General features: G+C 35.1%; 1 protein-coding gene across 1 annotated transcript in view; it reads right to left on the reverse strand.

The window, feature by feature from the left end:
• The window catches only part of Ctnna3 (catenin alpha 3), a 1643966-nt gene that overhangs the window by 1242035 nt on the left and 383659 nt on the right, over positions 1–18272 (reverse strand). The window contains exon 6 of the mRNA XM_076834267.1: positions 12178–12441. Coding sequence (XP_076690382.1) covers positions 12178–12441 — 264 coding nt within the window. The remainder of the gene's footprint in view (positions 1–12177; positions 12442–18272) is intronic.

Raw genomic sequence — 18272 nt, forward strand, 5'->3', positions numbered from 1 at the left:
GATCAAGGAATTTGATCAGAAATCCTTCGCCTAATCCAAGAAAAAGTAGGCCCAAATCTTCATCATGTTGGATTAGGCCCCAACTTCCTAACAAAACTAAAGTGTGAGAAATAAAATCAAGAATTGATAAATGGGATGAATTCAAACTAAAAAGCTTCTTCTCTGAAAAACAATCAATGAGTTGAAGAGAGAACCTACATTTTGGGAGCAAATTTTTGCCACACACACATCAGACAGAGACTAATCTCCAGAATATATAAAGAACTCATTAAGCTTAACACCAAAAAAAAAAAAAAAAAAAACCAATCAATAAATGGGCTAAGGAGCTGAACAAACACTTCTCAGAAGATGATATACAATCAATCAACAAATATAAGATAAAATGTTCAACATCTATTTTCCCCTTTAAATAAAAATGAAAGACTACATACTATGGTCACCAACTGAAAAGTTTTAGTCATAAGCAGCATATCTTCAAAGTTACAGAGAACCTAAACTAGGATAGACAGCTACAGAGAACCTAGACTAAGATAGACAGCTACTAAGAGAAGAAAATACACATTTTTTTTTCTTTCTGTGCTGCTTTATGTAAGAAAATATTATGAGCAGCATATCACTTAGATTTGTTTCTAGTGGTTTTCCTCACTACAAATTCATGGCCAGTTAGAAGTTAAATAAAATAGAGCCTTATACACCAAGTATATACACTTCTAGTAGGAGAAAGAGGGGGGGAAGTAGAAATAAGAGACAAATGACTTCATTTCAATATCACAATATTACAAGTAGTATTCTTCTAACCATTATTTACATCATTGATATTTACTTAACACTTCCTATTTAACGTTTGTTATTCTAGGTGCTAGGGATATAACAACAGTGAATGAAGAGTGATGAATAATGATACATCAATGAAAATTTAAAAATAAGAAAATAATACAATATGTCTTTGAAAATGAGAAAATACTACACACATATCACTTGTTATTATCATATTAATAGAATAAGGATATAAATAATTCTTATGTACCATGATTACAATGCCTGCTTTTCTCTCTGCACAGGAGAAAATATGGTTTAATGGACTGGGGAGTTTTCAAAGCAATTTTCACTGGCAAAGTTCCTTACTTAATGACATTTTCAAAACTCTATTAATCTATAATTTGACACTTTTCAACTCTCATTCAGTCACACATTCAGAAGAAACATCCAATAATTCACACTGGCCTTTCAAATAAATCAATTGTTTTAGCCTGCACAGTAATCTAGTTCAACTTCTATTTTCTTCACCAGTAAATCTCAGATTTCATACCCACAATCAGCCATGGGCCAGAATGAAAGATTTAACCAAAGCTTCAGCTTGGTAGTTGTTGAGTAAGCACTCTGATACATTTCCACACTATAAACACTTAGTGAGACTTGTTCCCAACAGACTATATGAGTATATACCACATCAATTTATTTCATAGTATTACATTTGTATGAGCAGAATAGAGGAAAGGTTATTTTAGATATTTTTACCAATATAGCTTCCTGTAAATAATGAAAAGTATAACTATTTAATTTATAAAATCATTAAAAATGGTTGAATGTTCAATAAATTCTGTGGTAGTATCTAGTTCAGACAGTGTTTGCAGCTATTGTAACTCGGATATAAAAAATATATAGGGCAGACCTGCAACCGACCGGTGAAACAGGCCCAGCGGCCTGCCGGCATGGTAGACACGTCACCCCAATTGGAGTAGGGACAGAGCAGAGCCACCGCCCACAACCGCAAGGTAGGCAGACCTGTGACTGACTGGCGGAACAGGCCCAGCGGCATGCCAGCAGGATAGACACGTCACCCCAAATGGAGTAGGGGTAGAGCAGAGCCCCCGCCCGCGCCCGGAACAGACCCAGCGGCCCGCCAGCGTGGTAGTCACGTTACCCCAATTGGAGTAGGGGCAGAGCAGAGCCGCCTCCTGCACCCGGAACAGGCCCAGCGACCCGCTGGCATGGTAGACACATCACCCCAATTGAAGTAAGGGCAGAGCAGAGCCGCCGCCTGTGCCTGCAAGGTAGGCAGACCTGTGACCGGCCGGCAGAACAGGCCCAGCGGCCCGTCAGTGTGGTAGACAGATCAACCGAATTGGAGGAGGAGCAGAGCCGCCGCCCGCCCCTGCAAAGGAGACTTTTCAACTATACAAGAGCAACATAAATATATAGGGGGAAAATTCAATAACACAACACTTTCACCAAGCAGAAAGAAACGCGAGCAGTATGAAAAGACAAGGAAAGAAAGGACCACAAGCAATGCAGTTCGACTCAACTTTAGAAGAGGTAATAGCTGCAGCAGATGGAATGTCAGATAAAGAATTCAGGATACACATGCTTCAGATGATCTGGAGTCTCAAGGAAGACATTAGACAGCAAAATCAGACAATGAAAGATCACTTCGACAATGAATTACATAAACAAATCCAAGAAGCAAAAGATCAACTATACAGGGAGATAGAGGTTATAAAAAACAAACAAACAGAAATCCTAGAAATGCAAGAAGCAATAAACCAACTTAAAAACTCAGTTGAGAATACTACCAGCAGAGTAGAACACTTAGAAGATAGAACATCAGACAATGAAGACAAAGTATTTCAACTTGAAAAGAACATAGACAGCTCAGCAAGAGTGTTAAGAAACCATAAGCAGAACATCCAAGAAATATGGGATAACATAAAGAGACCAAACTTAAGAGTCATTGGGATACAGGAAGGTATAGAGGTCCAAACCAAAAAAATGAGCAATCTGTTCAATGAAATAATACAAGAAAACTTCCCAGACTTGAAGAATGAGACAGAATCCCAAATCCTAGAAGCCTACAGGACGCCGAATGTGCAAAATCAAAAGAGACCACACCTAGACACATTATAATGAAGATGCCCAACATACAGAATAAGGAGAGAAAATTTTAAAAGCTTCAGGAGAAAGGAAGCAGATTACATTTAGGGGTAAACCAATCAGGATAACAGCTGATCTTTCAACACAGACTCAGAAAGCTAGAAGATCCTGGAATAACATATTTCAAACACTGAAAGAAAATGGGTTCCAACCAAGAATCGTGTATCCACCGAAATTAAGCTTCAGGATGGAAGATGAAATTAAAACCTTCCACGATAAACAAAAGTTAAAAGAATTTGCAGCTAGAAAACCATCTCTTCAAAACATCCTCGGCAAAATATTACAGGAAGAGGAAATGGAAAATATCAATGAAAACCAACAGCAGGAGGTAGTACAGAAAGAGGGGAAAAATAATCAAAGAGGAAAACAAACCATGTTTAGCAACATAAATAAACAAATATGGCGGGAAGAACAACCCATATCTCAATAATTACCCTAAATGATAGTGGCTTAAACTCACCAATTAAGAGACACAGGCTAGTAGAATGGATCTCAAAACAAGACCCAACAATAAGCTGCCTTCAGGAGATGCATTTGATAGGAAGAGACATACATAGACTGAAGGTGAAAGGTTGAAAAAAATCATATCACTCATATGGACTTCGGAAACAAGCAGGAGTGTCCATACTCATATCAAATAAAATAGATTTCAAGTCAAAGTTAATAAAAAGGGATAAAGAGGGACACTACATACTGCTCCAGGGAACCATACACCAACAAGACATAACAATCATAAATATATATGCCCCAAACAATGGTGCAGCTATGTTCATCAAACAAACTCTTCTCAAGTTCAAGAGTCCAACAGACCACCATACAATAATCATGGGGGACTTCAAAACACCTCTCTCACCACTGGACAGATCTTCCAAACAAAAGTTGAATAAAGAAAATATAGAACTCAATAACACAATTAATAACCTAGACTTAATTGACATATATATAATATACCACCTAACATTAAGCAGTTACACTTTTTTCTCAGCAGCACATGGATCCTTCTCAAAAATAGATCATATATTATGTCACAGGGCAACTCTTAGACAATATAAAGGAGTAGAGATAATACCATGCATCTTGTCTAATCATAATGGAATGAAACTGAAAATCAATGATAAAAGAAGTAAGGAAAAATCATGCATCACTTAGAGAATGAACAATAGGTTACTGAATGATGAATGAGTTATAGAAGATATCAAGGAGGAAATTAAAAAATTCTTAGAGATAAATGAAAACACAGACACAACATATCGGAATCTATGGGACACATTGAAAGCAGTTCTAAGAGGAAAATTCATGGCTTGGAGTTCATTCCTTAAAAAAAGAAAAAACCAACAAATAAATGATCTCATAATTCATCTCAAAATCCTAGAAAAAGAAGACCAAAACAACAGCAAAAGAAGTAGAAGGCAAGAAATAATTAAAATCAGAGCTGAAATTAATAAAATTGAAACCAAAGTAACAATTGAAAAAATTGACAAAACTAAAAGTTGGTTCTTTGAAAAAAATAAAAAAAAAATCGACAGACCCTTAGCCATGCTAACAAAGAGAAGAAGAGAGAGAACTCAAATTACTAGCATACGGGATGAAAAAGGCAATATCACAACAGACACTTCAGAAATACAGAAGATAATCAGAAATTATTTTGAATCCTTATACTCCAATAAAATAGAAGATAGTGAAGGCATCGATAAATTTCTTAAGTCATATGATCTGCCCAGATTGAGTCAGGAGGATATAGACAACCTAAACAGACCACTATCAATTGAGGAAATAGAAGAAACCATCAAAAGACTACCAACTAAGAAAAGCCCAGGACCGGATGGGTATAAAGCAGAGTTTTACAAAACCTTTAAAGAGGAACTAATACCAATACTTTTCAAGCTATTTCAGGAAATAGAAAAAGAGGGAGAACTTCCAAATTCATTCTACGAGGCCAACATCACCCTGATTCCTAAAACAGACAAAGACACTTCAAAGAAAGAAAACTACAGACCAATATCTCTAATGAGCCTAGATGCAAAAATCCTCAATAAAATTCTGTCGAATCAGATACAAAAACATATCAAAAAAATTGTGCACCCTGATCAGGTAGGATTCATCCCTGGGATGCAAGGCTGGTTCAATATACAGAAATCTTATTGATATCTTATTGATATTATTCACCACATCAATAGACTTAAAAATAGAACCATATGATCATCTCGATAGATGCAGAAAAAGAGTTCAACAAAGTACAGCATCTCTTTATGTTCAAAACTCTAGAAAAACTAGGGATAACAGGAACATACCTCAATATTATAAAAGCAATCTATGCTAAGCCTCAGGCTAGCATCATTCTGAATGGAGAAAAATTGAAGGCATTCCCTCTAAAATCTGGAACAAGACAGGGATGCCCTCTCTCACCACTTCTGTTCAACATAGTTCTCAAAACACTGGCCAGAGCAATTAGACAGATGAAAGAAATTAAAGGCATAAAAATAGGAAAAGAAGAACTCAAATTATCACTATTTGCAGTTGACATGATTCTATACCTAGCAGACCCAAAAGGGTCTACAAAGAAACTATTAGAGCTAGTAAATGAATTCAGCAAAGTGGCAGGATATAAAATCAACATGCATAAATCAAAGGCATTCCTGTATATCAGCGACAAATCCTCTGAAATGGAAATGAGGACAACCACTCCATTCACAATATCCTCAAAAAAAATAAAATACTTGGGAATCAACCTAACAAAAGAGGTGAAAGACTTATACAATGAAAACTACAGAACCCTAAAGAGAGAAATAGAAGAAGATCTTAGAAGATGGAAAAATATACCCTGTTCATGGATAGGCAGAACTAACATCATCAAAATGGCGATATTACCAAAAGTTCTCTACAGGTTTAATGCAATGCCAATCAAAATCCCAATGGCATTTCTTGTAGAAATAGAGAAAGCAATCATGAAATTCATATGGAAAAATAAAAGACCCAGAATAGCAAAAACAACTCTAAGCAGGAAGTGTGAATCAGGCGGTATAGCGATACCAGACTTCAAACTATACTACAGAGCAATAGTAACAAAAACAGCATGGTACTGGTACCAAAACAGGCGGGTGGACCAATGGTACAGAATAGAGGACACAGAAACCAATCCACAAAACTACAACTATCTTATATTTGGTAAAGGGGCTAAAAGCATGCAATGAAGGAAGGATAGCATCTTCAACAAATGGTACTGGGAAAATTGGAAATCCATATGCAACAAAATGAAACTGAATCCCTTTCTCTCGCCATGCACGAAAGTTAACTCAAAATGGATCAAGGAGCTTAATATCAAATCGGAGACACGGCGCCTGATAGAAGAAAAAGTTGGCTACGATCTACATACTGTGGGGTCGGGCTCCAAATTCCTCAATAAGACACCCATAGCACAAGAGTTAATAACTAGAATCAACAAATGGGACTTACTCAAACTAAAAAGTTTTTTCTCAGCAAAAGAAACAATAAGAGAGGTAAATAGGGAGCCTACATCCTGGGAACAAATTTTTACTCCTCACACTTCAGACAGAGTCCTAATATCCAGAGTATACGAAGAACTCAAAAAATTAGACAATAAGATAACAAATAGCCCAATCAACAAATGGGCCAAGGACCTGAACAGACACTTCTCAGAGGAGGACATACAATCAATCAACAAGTACATGAAAAAATGCTCACCATCTCTAGCAGTCAGAGAAATGCAAATCAAAACCACCCTAAGATACCATTTCACTCCAGTAAGATTGGCAGCCATTAGGAAGTCAAACAACAACAAGTGCTGGCAAGGATGTGGGGAAAAGGGTACTCTTGTACATTGCTGGTGGGACTGCAAATTGGTGCGGCCAATTTGGAAAGCAGTATGGAGATTTCTTGGAAAGCTGGGAATGGAACCACCATTTGACCCAGCTATTCCCCTTCTTGGTCTATTCCCTACAGACCTAAAAAGAGCATACTACAGGGACTCTGCTACATCGATGTTCATAGCAGCACAATTCACAATAGCAAGACTGTGGAACCAACCTAGATGCCCTTCAATAGACAAATGGATAAAAAAAATGTGGCATTTATACACAATGGAGTATTACTCTGCATTAAAAAATGACAAAATCATAGAATTTGCAGGGAAATGGATGATATTAGAGCATATTATACTAAGTGAAGCTAGCCAATCCCTTAAAAATAAATGCCAAATGTCTTCTTTGATATAAGGAGAGTCACTAAGAACAGAGTAGGGACGAAGAGCATGAGAAGAAGATTAACATTAAACAGGGATGAGAGGTTGGAGGGAAAGGGAGAGAGAAGGAAAATTGCATGGAAATAGAAGTAGATCCTCAGGGGTATACAAAATTACATACAAGAGGAAGTGAGGGGAAAGGGGAAAAAATACAAGGGGGAGAAATGAATTACAGTAGAGGGAGTAGAGAGAGAAGAGGGGAGGGGAGGGGGGAGGGGGGATAGTACAGGATAGGAAAGGCAGCAGAATACAACAGACACTAGTATGGCAATATGTAAATCAATGGATGCGTAACTGATGTGATTCTGCAATCTGTATACGGTGTAAAAATGGGAGTTCCTAACCCACTTGAATCAAAGTGTGAAATATGATATATCAAGAACTATGTAAGGTTTTGAACAACCAACAATAAAAATTTTAAAAAAATTATATATATATATAAATAAAACTTGGGAATTTCATATTAGTTTATGCATCCTTTTCTCTGACTAGAATTGATGTCAAAGGTTGTAAGGACAATATTGGCCACAGGAATATATCTTCAGGATTTCTGCTTACCTTATTCAAAAGTGAGTCAGCCATTCAGAGGACCTTTCTTAAGAAAAAGACATCATTCTCACATTTATGTTCATTTTCATCAAAGCTACAGACACTCTCTCTCCCAGTTTCCAACCCCTGCTATTTCTTGCCTGTAGCAGTCACTTTCAACTAGTATGAGAAATACAAGATGCCTCAGAAGGATGAACAATTTGGAAATCTTCTGTCTTCTTCTATAATCCTAAGAATATAAAGTACAATATCTGGGATAAATAAAATCCCTTATGGGAGCATCCCCTGATGCAATTATGTTTAGACTGTGGAAATGAATTATACAATTCTATTCATCTACTCTGAAAAATTTCACCTCACAATACCTAAAACCTCCCAAATAAGGACTGTTAATACTTTTTTTATTAGTTACACATGATAGTATAATGATCTTGACAATTCATACATTTGAATCAAATGGGGTATAATTTCTCATTTTTATGATTGTATAGGTTGCAGAATCACATTGGTCATACAGCCACCTATATACATACAGTAATAATAATGTCTATTTTATTCTGCTGCCCTTCCTATTCCCCCTCCCCTCCCCTCCCTTCACATCTCTCTACCCAATCTAATGTAACACACTTCTTTTTTTTTTCTCCTCACAACATCATACATGTATTCTGTAGAACGATGAGGGTCTCCTTCCATATTCTGTGCAATTCCCCTTCTCCCTCCTTTTCCCTCCCACCTCTATTCCCTATTTAGTGATAATCTTCTTCTCATGCTCTTTCTCCCTATCCCATTTTGAGTCACCCCCCTTATATCAGAGAAGACATTCGGTATTTTTTTTTTAGGGATTGGCTAACTTCACTTAGCATAATCTGCTCTAATGCCATCCATTTCCCTGCAACAGCCATGATCTTGTTATTTTTTAGTGCTGAGTAATATTCCATTGTGTATAAATGCCACATTTTGTAAATGATCCATAGATAAAGTCTTACCCACCAAAAAGTTATTCCATCTTTTGGACTTGGTTATATTTATAATTTTTCTGATGGTTCATATAAACTTAAGAACCTTATCATATATTATGCTGAAATTTGATTAAGCATGCTGTGGTTTGGATATGAGTTGTCCCCTCAAATCTCCTGTGATAATGAAGGAATAGTCAGAGACCAAATTATTAGATTATGAGAACTATAACCTAATCAGTCCATCCTAATTTGAGTATTCTAAGTGATTGATAACTACAGGCATGTGGCCATGGCTGGAAGCAGTAGGTCACTGGGGACATGCCCTGAAAGGGTGCATCCTCCCTACATGCCTTTCCTCCAGGTCCTCCACTTCCTAGATACCATGAATGCAGTAGCATTCCTCTGCCAGAAACTTCCATCACCATGTTCTGCCTCATATTGGTCCCACAGCCATTGAGATCCCTGCCTATGAACTAAACCTCTAAAACTGTGAGCCCCCAAAAACTTTTCCTTCTCTAAGTTGTAGGTATTTTAGTTACAGCAAGGAAAAGCTGACTAGTATAAGTACATCAAGTCTATGAGAAGGCAATATAGGATAGAATTAGAAATTCTTCTGAAAATAGACTAGACTCACATACTACTATTCACTAGCTTTCTAACTAGAACAAGTTACATGAGTTATGGCTCCATATTATTTTCTATAAAATGAATATTTAACGTATAGGGACACTATAATATTTAGGTGAATAATTCATGTCAAATTTTTAACAATCAAAAAATGTTATACATTTAATTTATTGAGGGCCCAATACTCTGTGAGTATCTAGGTGATATCCACTAGTATCTCTGGCATAAAAAAATGGAGTATTCACTCTTACTGAAGGAAAAGACACTGGGGACTATCATGCTAAGTGAAATAATCCAATCCCCAAAAACAAGGCCAAATGTTCTCTCTGATATGTGGATACTAACACACAATAAGGAGAGTGGGGGGAAGAATAGAATTCCATTGGATTAGACAAAGGGGGAATGAAAAGAAGGAAGGGAGATGCTAATAGGAAGACATTAGAATGAATTAGACATAACTTTTCTATGTTCATGTATGAATACCTAACCAATGTAACTCCATATCATGTTCAAGCACAAGATTGGGATCCTAATTAGAATAAGTTATACTCTATGTATGTAAAATATGTCAAAATATATTATATTGTCATGTATATCTAAAAAATAAACAATATGAAAATTTTAAAAAAAGCTATGCATCTAATGAACAAGATTATTGAGTGCTCATTACATGGGACAAATAATTATGATGAAGTATTATTAGAGAGTCACAATTAATCTTCTACCTTATTAGACAAATAGTTCTTAAAATTTTCACATGGGTAATAATAACTAGAAATTCAATAAATTTTCACAAGGATGCCAGTAATTAGAAATTTAATACTGATTTTTAGACACGAAGACACCTGTGTGAAGATGTAATTAAAGGAAAAGCAAGCTAGATTTAAATTTATTAGTTTTCTAATGAGTTTATCATTAAAGTAATAATGTTAGGAATAATATATGCATTATACATGTTGTGTTTAGTTTACTTTTTAAATTCTAGGTAAAATTTTTTGTAATTTTAATTATATTAATTTCTTCATTATAAAAGAATCCACATCTAGTCATCTGTAAGAATGATACAAAAGACTAAGATTTGTTGAGCATTTATTATGTGTCAGGCATTGCTCTAAACATTTGTACCTTTGTTATTAATTCAGTGATTCTGACAAAAAACATTATGATGTAGGCCCTGTTACTATCTCCCCTTTAGAAATGAGAAAACTGAGAGTTACATAAATAAATTTCCCAAGATTACAAAGATAGGAAGTGCCAAAAGTGGGATAGGAACTTAGGAATTAGGGTTCTAGAATCTCTACCCTTGTTAAGCACTACATTATTCTGTCCCATTAAGAAACTACATGTCTGACTGAGGTTACCAATTGACATCATACTTGAAAGTCTGATAAATTTCTTAACTTCAATATTCAAAATTAAGTTTCTGGTCTTCTTCCCATATCCAGCTTTACCCATAGTCTTCTCTATCATGGTTGATAAAAACTTCATTTATATAACTGCTCAAGTAAGAAAGACAAACAAACCAACCCTCAAAATTATCTGTTGTCAAGAGATATGCTGTCTATATACCCCTTCCAAATGAAACATGCTGTCCAGCTATGGACAGGACTGTTCTCAGGTGTACAGGGCTATCCTCTTACCTTCAGAGCTCACACACTTCCCAGGGCAGGTGACCTATATCCAGTAACTGAAAGAGGCATAAAGGCTTGTCCACTTCTGCTTAATAAGGTACTCTGGAGGGCAATCCTCTCTCAAGAATTCACTGCTGATTGACTCAGCCTTTGTACATCTGGCTCTTAAGTACACTCTGCTCAGACCTGTCCCTTCCTTCTTCCCTTCCCATATGTGAATTCCCAATAACACCTTGTATCCCAAACTCCATTCAGTGTGTGATTCTGAAGAACCCAGCTAGAAACATCACCCATGACTCCTTTTTTCTCATGTCCCACACCCATCTGTCAAAATTCATTTGACTCTACTCACAAAATTTAGCCTTGATGTCCTCTGACATTGCCAAATTAAAATGTGAAGTGGAATGAGGAGGTACATGAAAGTGTAAGGGTGAAACCTGGATTACTTCATAGCCTCCTACATGGTTTTTCAGCTTCTCTGGCTTACTCTTCTTCAGTCTGTGCTCTATGTGCAACCAACATAGTCTTTTTAAGTATCTTTATGTTAAAACCTTATAGTAGATTTCCATTTAACTCAGAGAAACAGCCTACAGAGCCCTCCATAACCTATTCCCATTGACTATCTACCCTAAGCCTCTACACTTGTCCCTTGCTGTTTCCACCCAGGTACCCTGGCTTCTATGCTGTCACTTAAACAAAGAGGACATGTCTTCAACACTTTGCTATAGTTCTATATCTGCCCCATTTCCTAGTCTATATCAAACCTTTGACAATATCAGAGTTTTTCAATGTAACATATGATATAATTTAGTTATTAATGTTTATTTTTTTTCTATAGGCCCTGGCTAAAATGTAAGCCCTTGTAAAATGTCAGGGATTAGATATACCCCAAGCACATAGAGCAGTTCCAATAACAAATATTTGTAAAGATAATAAATCCTACATTTTGGAAGTTGATCTATATAAATAAAGTCATCACTTCAATCCAATAAACAATTCAAATTCATTGGCTTCTTTGGCAGAAATTTAAAGAAATCAGAATCTACTGATAGAATACTTTCCTATTAATCAATTCACTGAAAGACACAAGAAGTTCACAGAGACTGATAACTAGACTTTTATTTTATCATACTTTAGACTCTAGCAAATGGACCTGAAAGCCCATTTCTCTGTATTTTTGTACAATGACATCAAATCACACTTTACCTCTCTCTCAACATACCTCCAGCTCATCGAGTGCACTTCCCAGGGTTGCTGCTTGTGGTTCCGATGGGGCCGGCATATTCTGGATGCCTTGGGAAGCATTTGAAATTACATTGAGGGCATTCTGAATTTCTTCACAAACTGTATCCTTACTGGCTTTGAGGGAAGCAACATCAGAATGTTCCAAACAAGCTGAACAAATGGAATGCAAGAGTGGGGAGTTCTCCTTCAGTGTGGCTCGTGCCCCTGCAATTTCATCCCTCTGATTTGGAGATTTTAAGTCCTGAGAAGGGAAATTAAAAAAAGAAAATGTAAAGGTAATTTTTTTACAATGCATTATGTGTAAAAGACTTACACACAGAAGCGTTACCTTTCTGTCAGTATACACAAAAAGATAACAGACACTAAATAGTCAGCCCTGAGTTCATTAAAGTTATCAATTATTTCTACATTCCTTCAAATTCTGAAGTGCTATAATACGAAATGTGACAGTGCACAAGTAAAAGTCACAATGGTGCAGATGTATAAAATCTGAGTAGATCTCAATATGTCAGCCACATCTTCATAAGTCACTAAAATACTCTGGCATTCACATAAGTGTATTATAAGACAACTTGAATTATAAGGGTGCTAATTCTTCTTTCCATAAATGTTGGATAATTGCATATAATTTTTTAAAAATTAAGTGAGTTAAAAACACTAAATAAAACATCTTACCATTCAGCTATGTTTCTGCTGTTTTTCAGAAATACTAACAAATTTATCCTGAATCCTTCTTTCTTTGATAGTTATTCAAGATAGTTTCTGAGCATTTAATATATGTTAGCCCCTTTGTTAGACTCTGAGTTTATAAATGTGAACAATATGAAAGGGTATTGTTCAGACAAGGCTTATGTTCCTGTATGTGGGAAGGAGACCTTTCAATAAACAATAAACTAGGTAAACAAATACACAAGACAATTTCAGGTAATGAAATTACAAAAAAATGAAATGTCAAAGAGATTGACTTGAGAGAGGAAAGCTGTTTTAATCCAGCAGTCAACAAAGATATTTATGTGGAGATGACAATTTACAGAAATCTAAATAAAGAGCCTTACAAACAGAGAATAGAGGCAAAAGAAAGTCCTAGCTAAGTGATAGCTGATCAAAGATACAGTGGAAAAAACCTGACTAGCACTACCTTAATGAAGTGTTAAAAATTGGCATCTTCAATGACATCACATGGATATCATGGTCTACTTAATACATCTGGCAAAGAAGAGGATATCATTTCTGTGCTTTTCTCTCTAGAAAACCACAAGCTCCATCCAGTCATGAGAAAAACAAAAAACAAAACCACATAGGGGAATATCCTACATGATACAGGTGCAGTATTCCTCAAAACCACCAAGATTATGAAAAACAAGGAGACTGCTAGACTGTTATAGACTAGAAGACACTTCTCAAAGGATATGACAAATAAATTCAAGGTGGTACTGTGGACTAGATCCTAAACCAGAAATAAGACTTTCATGAAAATCTGGGAAAATTTAAATATAATCTATTAATAATTGATAGTAATACATCAATATGTATTTTTTGTAACAAATGTTAAGAAAGGTAGATAGGAACTGTCTGTACTAGCTATGTAACTTTTCTGTAAATCTAAAATTATTGTCAAATTTTTTATTTAAATAAAGCTAGTTTAAGGTACATTTATAGTAGTTTATGCAATGCATAGATAACATCTTATATAATCTTCATAAAAACTCAGGATAAAAGTGATTATTATTTTATTTTAAAGATGAGAAAACTGAGGTTTCAAGAGACTAATTTCTTTAACCAAGTGGCAGAGTTAGATGGTGACATTTATTGTATCAGTGTGACTCCCTATCCCTAATCTTGTCAACTGTACTATACTCTTTCCTGTGTGGAACAATTTCTTTACTTGCTATATAAGAATGATGACTTGATTCTATATCGTTTAGCTTATAAAATGCTTGTACACATTATCTTATTGACTACCATGACACGCCTTGAGAAAGTTAGGCTAGCATTACTAGCCCTGTTTTAACTAAGTTGGTATTTAGTGAAAGTAGACTGGTAAAAGAATTTAGATCTTTTAAGTAAATCTTTTGATGGCAATTCCATATACCCCTATGCTTTTTTTCACAAGATTCTGCCACCTCGGGATAATGCTGCCTGAGGTTAATAAATGGCTTGTGCTACTATATTTTTAGTTCTTTCTCTTTTGAAAATAAAGACTGTCTGCTACTTTAGGCAGGCTTTGGGGAGATTAACCTCTTTACAAGATGTAGGGAGGACAGTTAGAAGTAGCTGTCAACTCACTGTTCATACTCACTAATTATCCAAGAAAAGACATTTTGTGATTTTCTTGTCTTGCTAAAATTTCCCCCCTTATTTTTGGTCTGGATTCTAGTTTCAGCTCCATTATTAGGGCTATGAGCAGGGTAAGTCATCCATACTTCAGATGTCTGCTCTTTCATTTGTAAAAATGGAAATAATGACACTTCTGCCAACTCTCTCACAAGACTTAGGATACAGCACATCAGAAATGGAATATATGTAGAAAACAGTAAATAATTATAGAGTATGGAATTATTTAATTCCTCAATTTATCAAATTTAGCATATGTTTTTGTTCTGTGATGATCTTGGTGATTTTTATATCCCCCGCAATTTTATAGCACCACTTACATTCATCCCATTGTGACATAGAGGATAAAGAGTTTAATGTTTACAAAGGATGCATAGCTTCTCAAAGGAATAACAACAAAGAATTGAGGAAGATTCTCTGTATTTATAATATAATATATTATTTCCTCTGAAGTAATTTGCACATTTGTACTTCTTTATTTAGATTGGCAGTGTCAGAATTTAGGTAAGTGAAGGGTGAAAAAAGGTGAATGCAAATTATTACAAAGAAGGTTAAGGTTAAAAATTATTTCCTTTGCTCTGACAGTGGCTATGCATATTTACTATAAGTTGCAGTAACTTTAATACTATAGAGACTTTGGAATTTAAAAAGTATAAATATATTCTGGCTTTTGACCTCATACTTTGCCATCTCTGCCCAAGCAACTGTAGAATCCTTAATGAGCACGAATACCCCAAAGAGCAAGCCTATGAAGCCTTCAAGAAAGGACAGGATCCATGAACATAGCAGAAATATACTATGACAGTGGATAGAGGAAAGAAAGGAAAGGTGAATAGTTTAGGTAAGAGAAATTGAGGTGAGAACATTTCTCCCAAAGGATATCAAACATAACAAATTTAAAGTAGTAAACAGACAGATAAAAGGAAAACTAATAACTATCATTCTCCTAAACAAAAGTTGTTGTGGTAATGTTTGTGGTTGTTTTAACTGAGGTTACCAGGGGTTCAAAGGTTCATAGGTTGTCTATATTCTAAGATTGTAAATGAAATCAAAATAAGAATTAAACAACAAGACCAATTAGGGATTTCACTGGATGTAGAAGTATACAGAATCTAATTCCTCCAGGACTGACACTTATTTGATATCTTTTTTTAAGTGCTCCAGAAGAAAAAGCTCACTTGAGATTTCCAAGTTAAGGAGACATTAATGCTTCCAGCTGATGAAGAAGCTCACAGATGGGATTAAAAAACAAGACCTTACAAATCTGTGCAATTGGGTAGAGAAGTAACATATTAGTTTTAACCCTGGCAAGAGAACAAATATATTTAGGGATTTTAAAGATCACATAACATAAAAATGGAGGGCTCTAAGTTATAAGCTAATTCAACCATTCATTCAACAAATGCTTCAGAAAATGCATTATGTGTTGAGAATGCAAAGATAAAGAACTCATAGAGAATAAGGTGAGACAAATAAATTCATATGAAAATTAAAATAAAGTTATAAAATAGAGGGGATTTTAATCCCCAATTTTGAGGGGATTAAAGAAAATTTGTCAAAAGAATCTTTTTCCAGTTTTTCAAGGTTCAACTGATAAATAAAATTGCATATATTTAAAGTGCACAGCATGATGCTTTGATATACAGTGTAAAATGGTTAACACAGTCAAGTTAATCAATACATCCATCAATATAGAGTTATCATGTGGGCATTGTAAAGACATTTAAGATCTGTTCCTTGTAAATATCAAGTAATAAATACAATATTATTAGGCATCATCACCATGCTGTAATTAGATATCCAGAATTTACTCATCTTAAAACTATAAGTTTATATCCTTTGACTAATATCGCCCCATTTCCCCCCATTCCCCACCACTGCATCCACCATAATATTCTGTTTCTAGGAGTTAAACTCTTAAATTTCTTTGAAGTGAGATCACAATGTCTTTCTATGTCTACGTGATTTCACTTAGCATAATGTCCTCCAGGTTAATCCAAGTTGTTGTAAATGGCAGGATTTTAGAGAAAGTGAAACTTAGAGAATTAGAATTTATCACTGTGAACAATGCAGAACAATCAATCAATCAATCAGTCAATCAATAGCATGTGCAAATGCTTGAAGCATGAAAGAAGCATGCAGCCACTACAGGTGTTACTACAAGTACAGAAAACCTGAGCAGGAATTCTGATAAATCCAGCTGGAAAGTTAGGCAGGAGGTATTTCACATACCATGCTAAGAACACTAAAAGCAACAAGTTTAAATATGTATTTTCAAAAAATTTCCCTGGTGAAAGCTTTTTGAATTGATTAACAATTATGACATTGTAATCAGGGAGACCAAGGACAATGTGTGCCTGAACACTATATCCAGGTAATATTGAGGAAGTAAAAATTTTAAAACTGGGATACTTAGATGGGAGGGAGAAGAGATGGTATTTACAAGTATTTAGAAAATGGTTTCACCAATTGTATAGATAGTGATGCAGACACCAACATGGGAATAAAGAAAAAAAGAATGTGTTTGGAAGACAAAGGTTTAGCACATTTTGTCACCTACCAAATTTCAAATGCCACCATAAGATCTAAAATGAAAACACACTCTAGAATTCAGAGAAGAATCTAGCCTAGAATAGACATATATGAATTATTAGCTCCCATTTGGGAGCCAAAGCTAAGTAGGAAGGTTACAGGTCCTTCTTCCCAGATGAGTGTTACAAGGAGAGGAACCTAGAAGTCATAAATTGTTATTCAAAGATGTCACCGTAATAATTTTATGTGCTAACCCCAAAGGCCAAACATTGCATATACTTAAATTACCAAAAAGGGCATCAGAAAGTACTGAATATTTTTTTAAAAAAATTAAGTTTGAAAATGTTTTTAAAAAAATGCACACCAGAGTTTAGAACCTGTATTATTATGGATAATCATCTTTATCATAAGAAGCCCATAGAAAGATGAGTTCTGTATCAAGGAAACTTTAAAATGTGGATCTGATCACCTTAAAATGGAGTTTTATATTAAAGGACACATGACATAAACATTTATAAATTATGAATAAACTTGACAATTTGTTAATAGAATTTTTTTCCTAAACATAGAAACACTAGATCAAGATCCAAGTACTATAACTCATATTGCCTAATAGCATATGGCATATATTAGAAATTTATTACACTTTTGTTGAAGAAACAAAAAGGACTAATGAATTGAAAAATAAGTAGAGGAAATTTAGTTTATAATGGTGATGGAGACCTCAGCTATGATTACTCCAAGAAATCAAATTTATGAAGAGGATACTTAAACTATACCCATCTTCACATTAAATTTTAGCAAAACCATTGGTGCAACTATGTTGGAAAATTGATAGTTTCTACCAAAGCTGAACACACCTTTTTACCAAGCTATTCCACTTCTAGGAGAGGATACACATATATAGAAATGTGTTCATATGTTCACCAAAGACACATTTGAAAAATGTTCATAGCAGCCATCTCCATACTACCTCTAAAATGGAATCAACCCAAAATAATGAGGGTAAACAAAATTCAGCTTACATGCAACAATATGATATATGGAACAAAAAACATCAGACACAAAATAATACATATTGTTTGATTCCGTCCATATAATGATCAGACTCAGGGAAAACTAATCTATGTTGTTAGAAATCAGAATAGTGATTACACAGGGAGAAAAGACGGTGGACTATAGAAAAGAAGCAAGTCCCAGTAGTTC

This window comes from Callospermophilus lateralis, chromosome 15 (assembly GCF_048772815.1).
Source record: "Callospermophilus lateralis isolate mCalLat2 chromosome 15, mCalLat2.hap1, whole genome shotgun sequence".
Taxonomy (NCBI): domain Eukaryota; kingdom Metazoa; phylum Chordata; class Mammalia; order Rodentia; family Sciuridae; genus Callospermophilus; species Callospermophilus lateralis.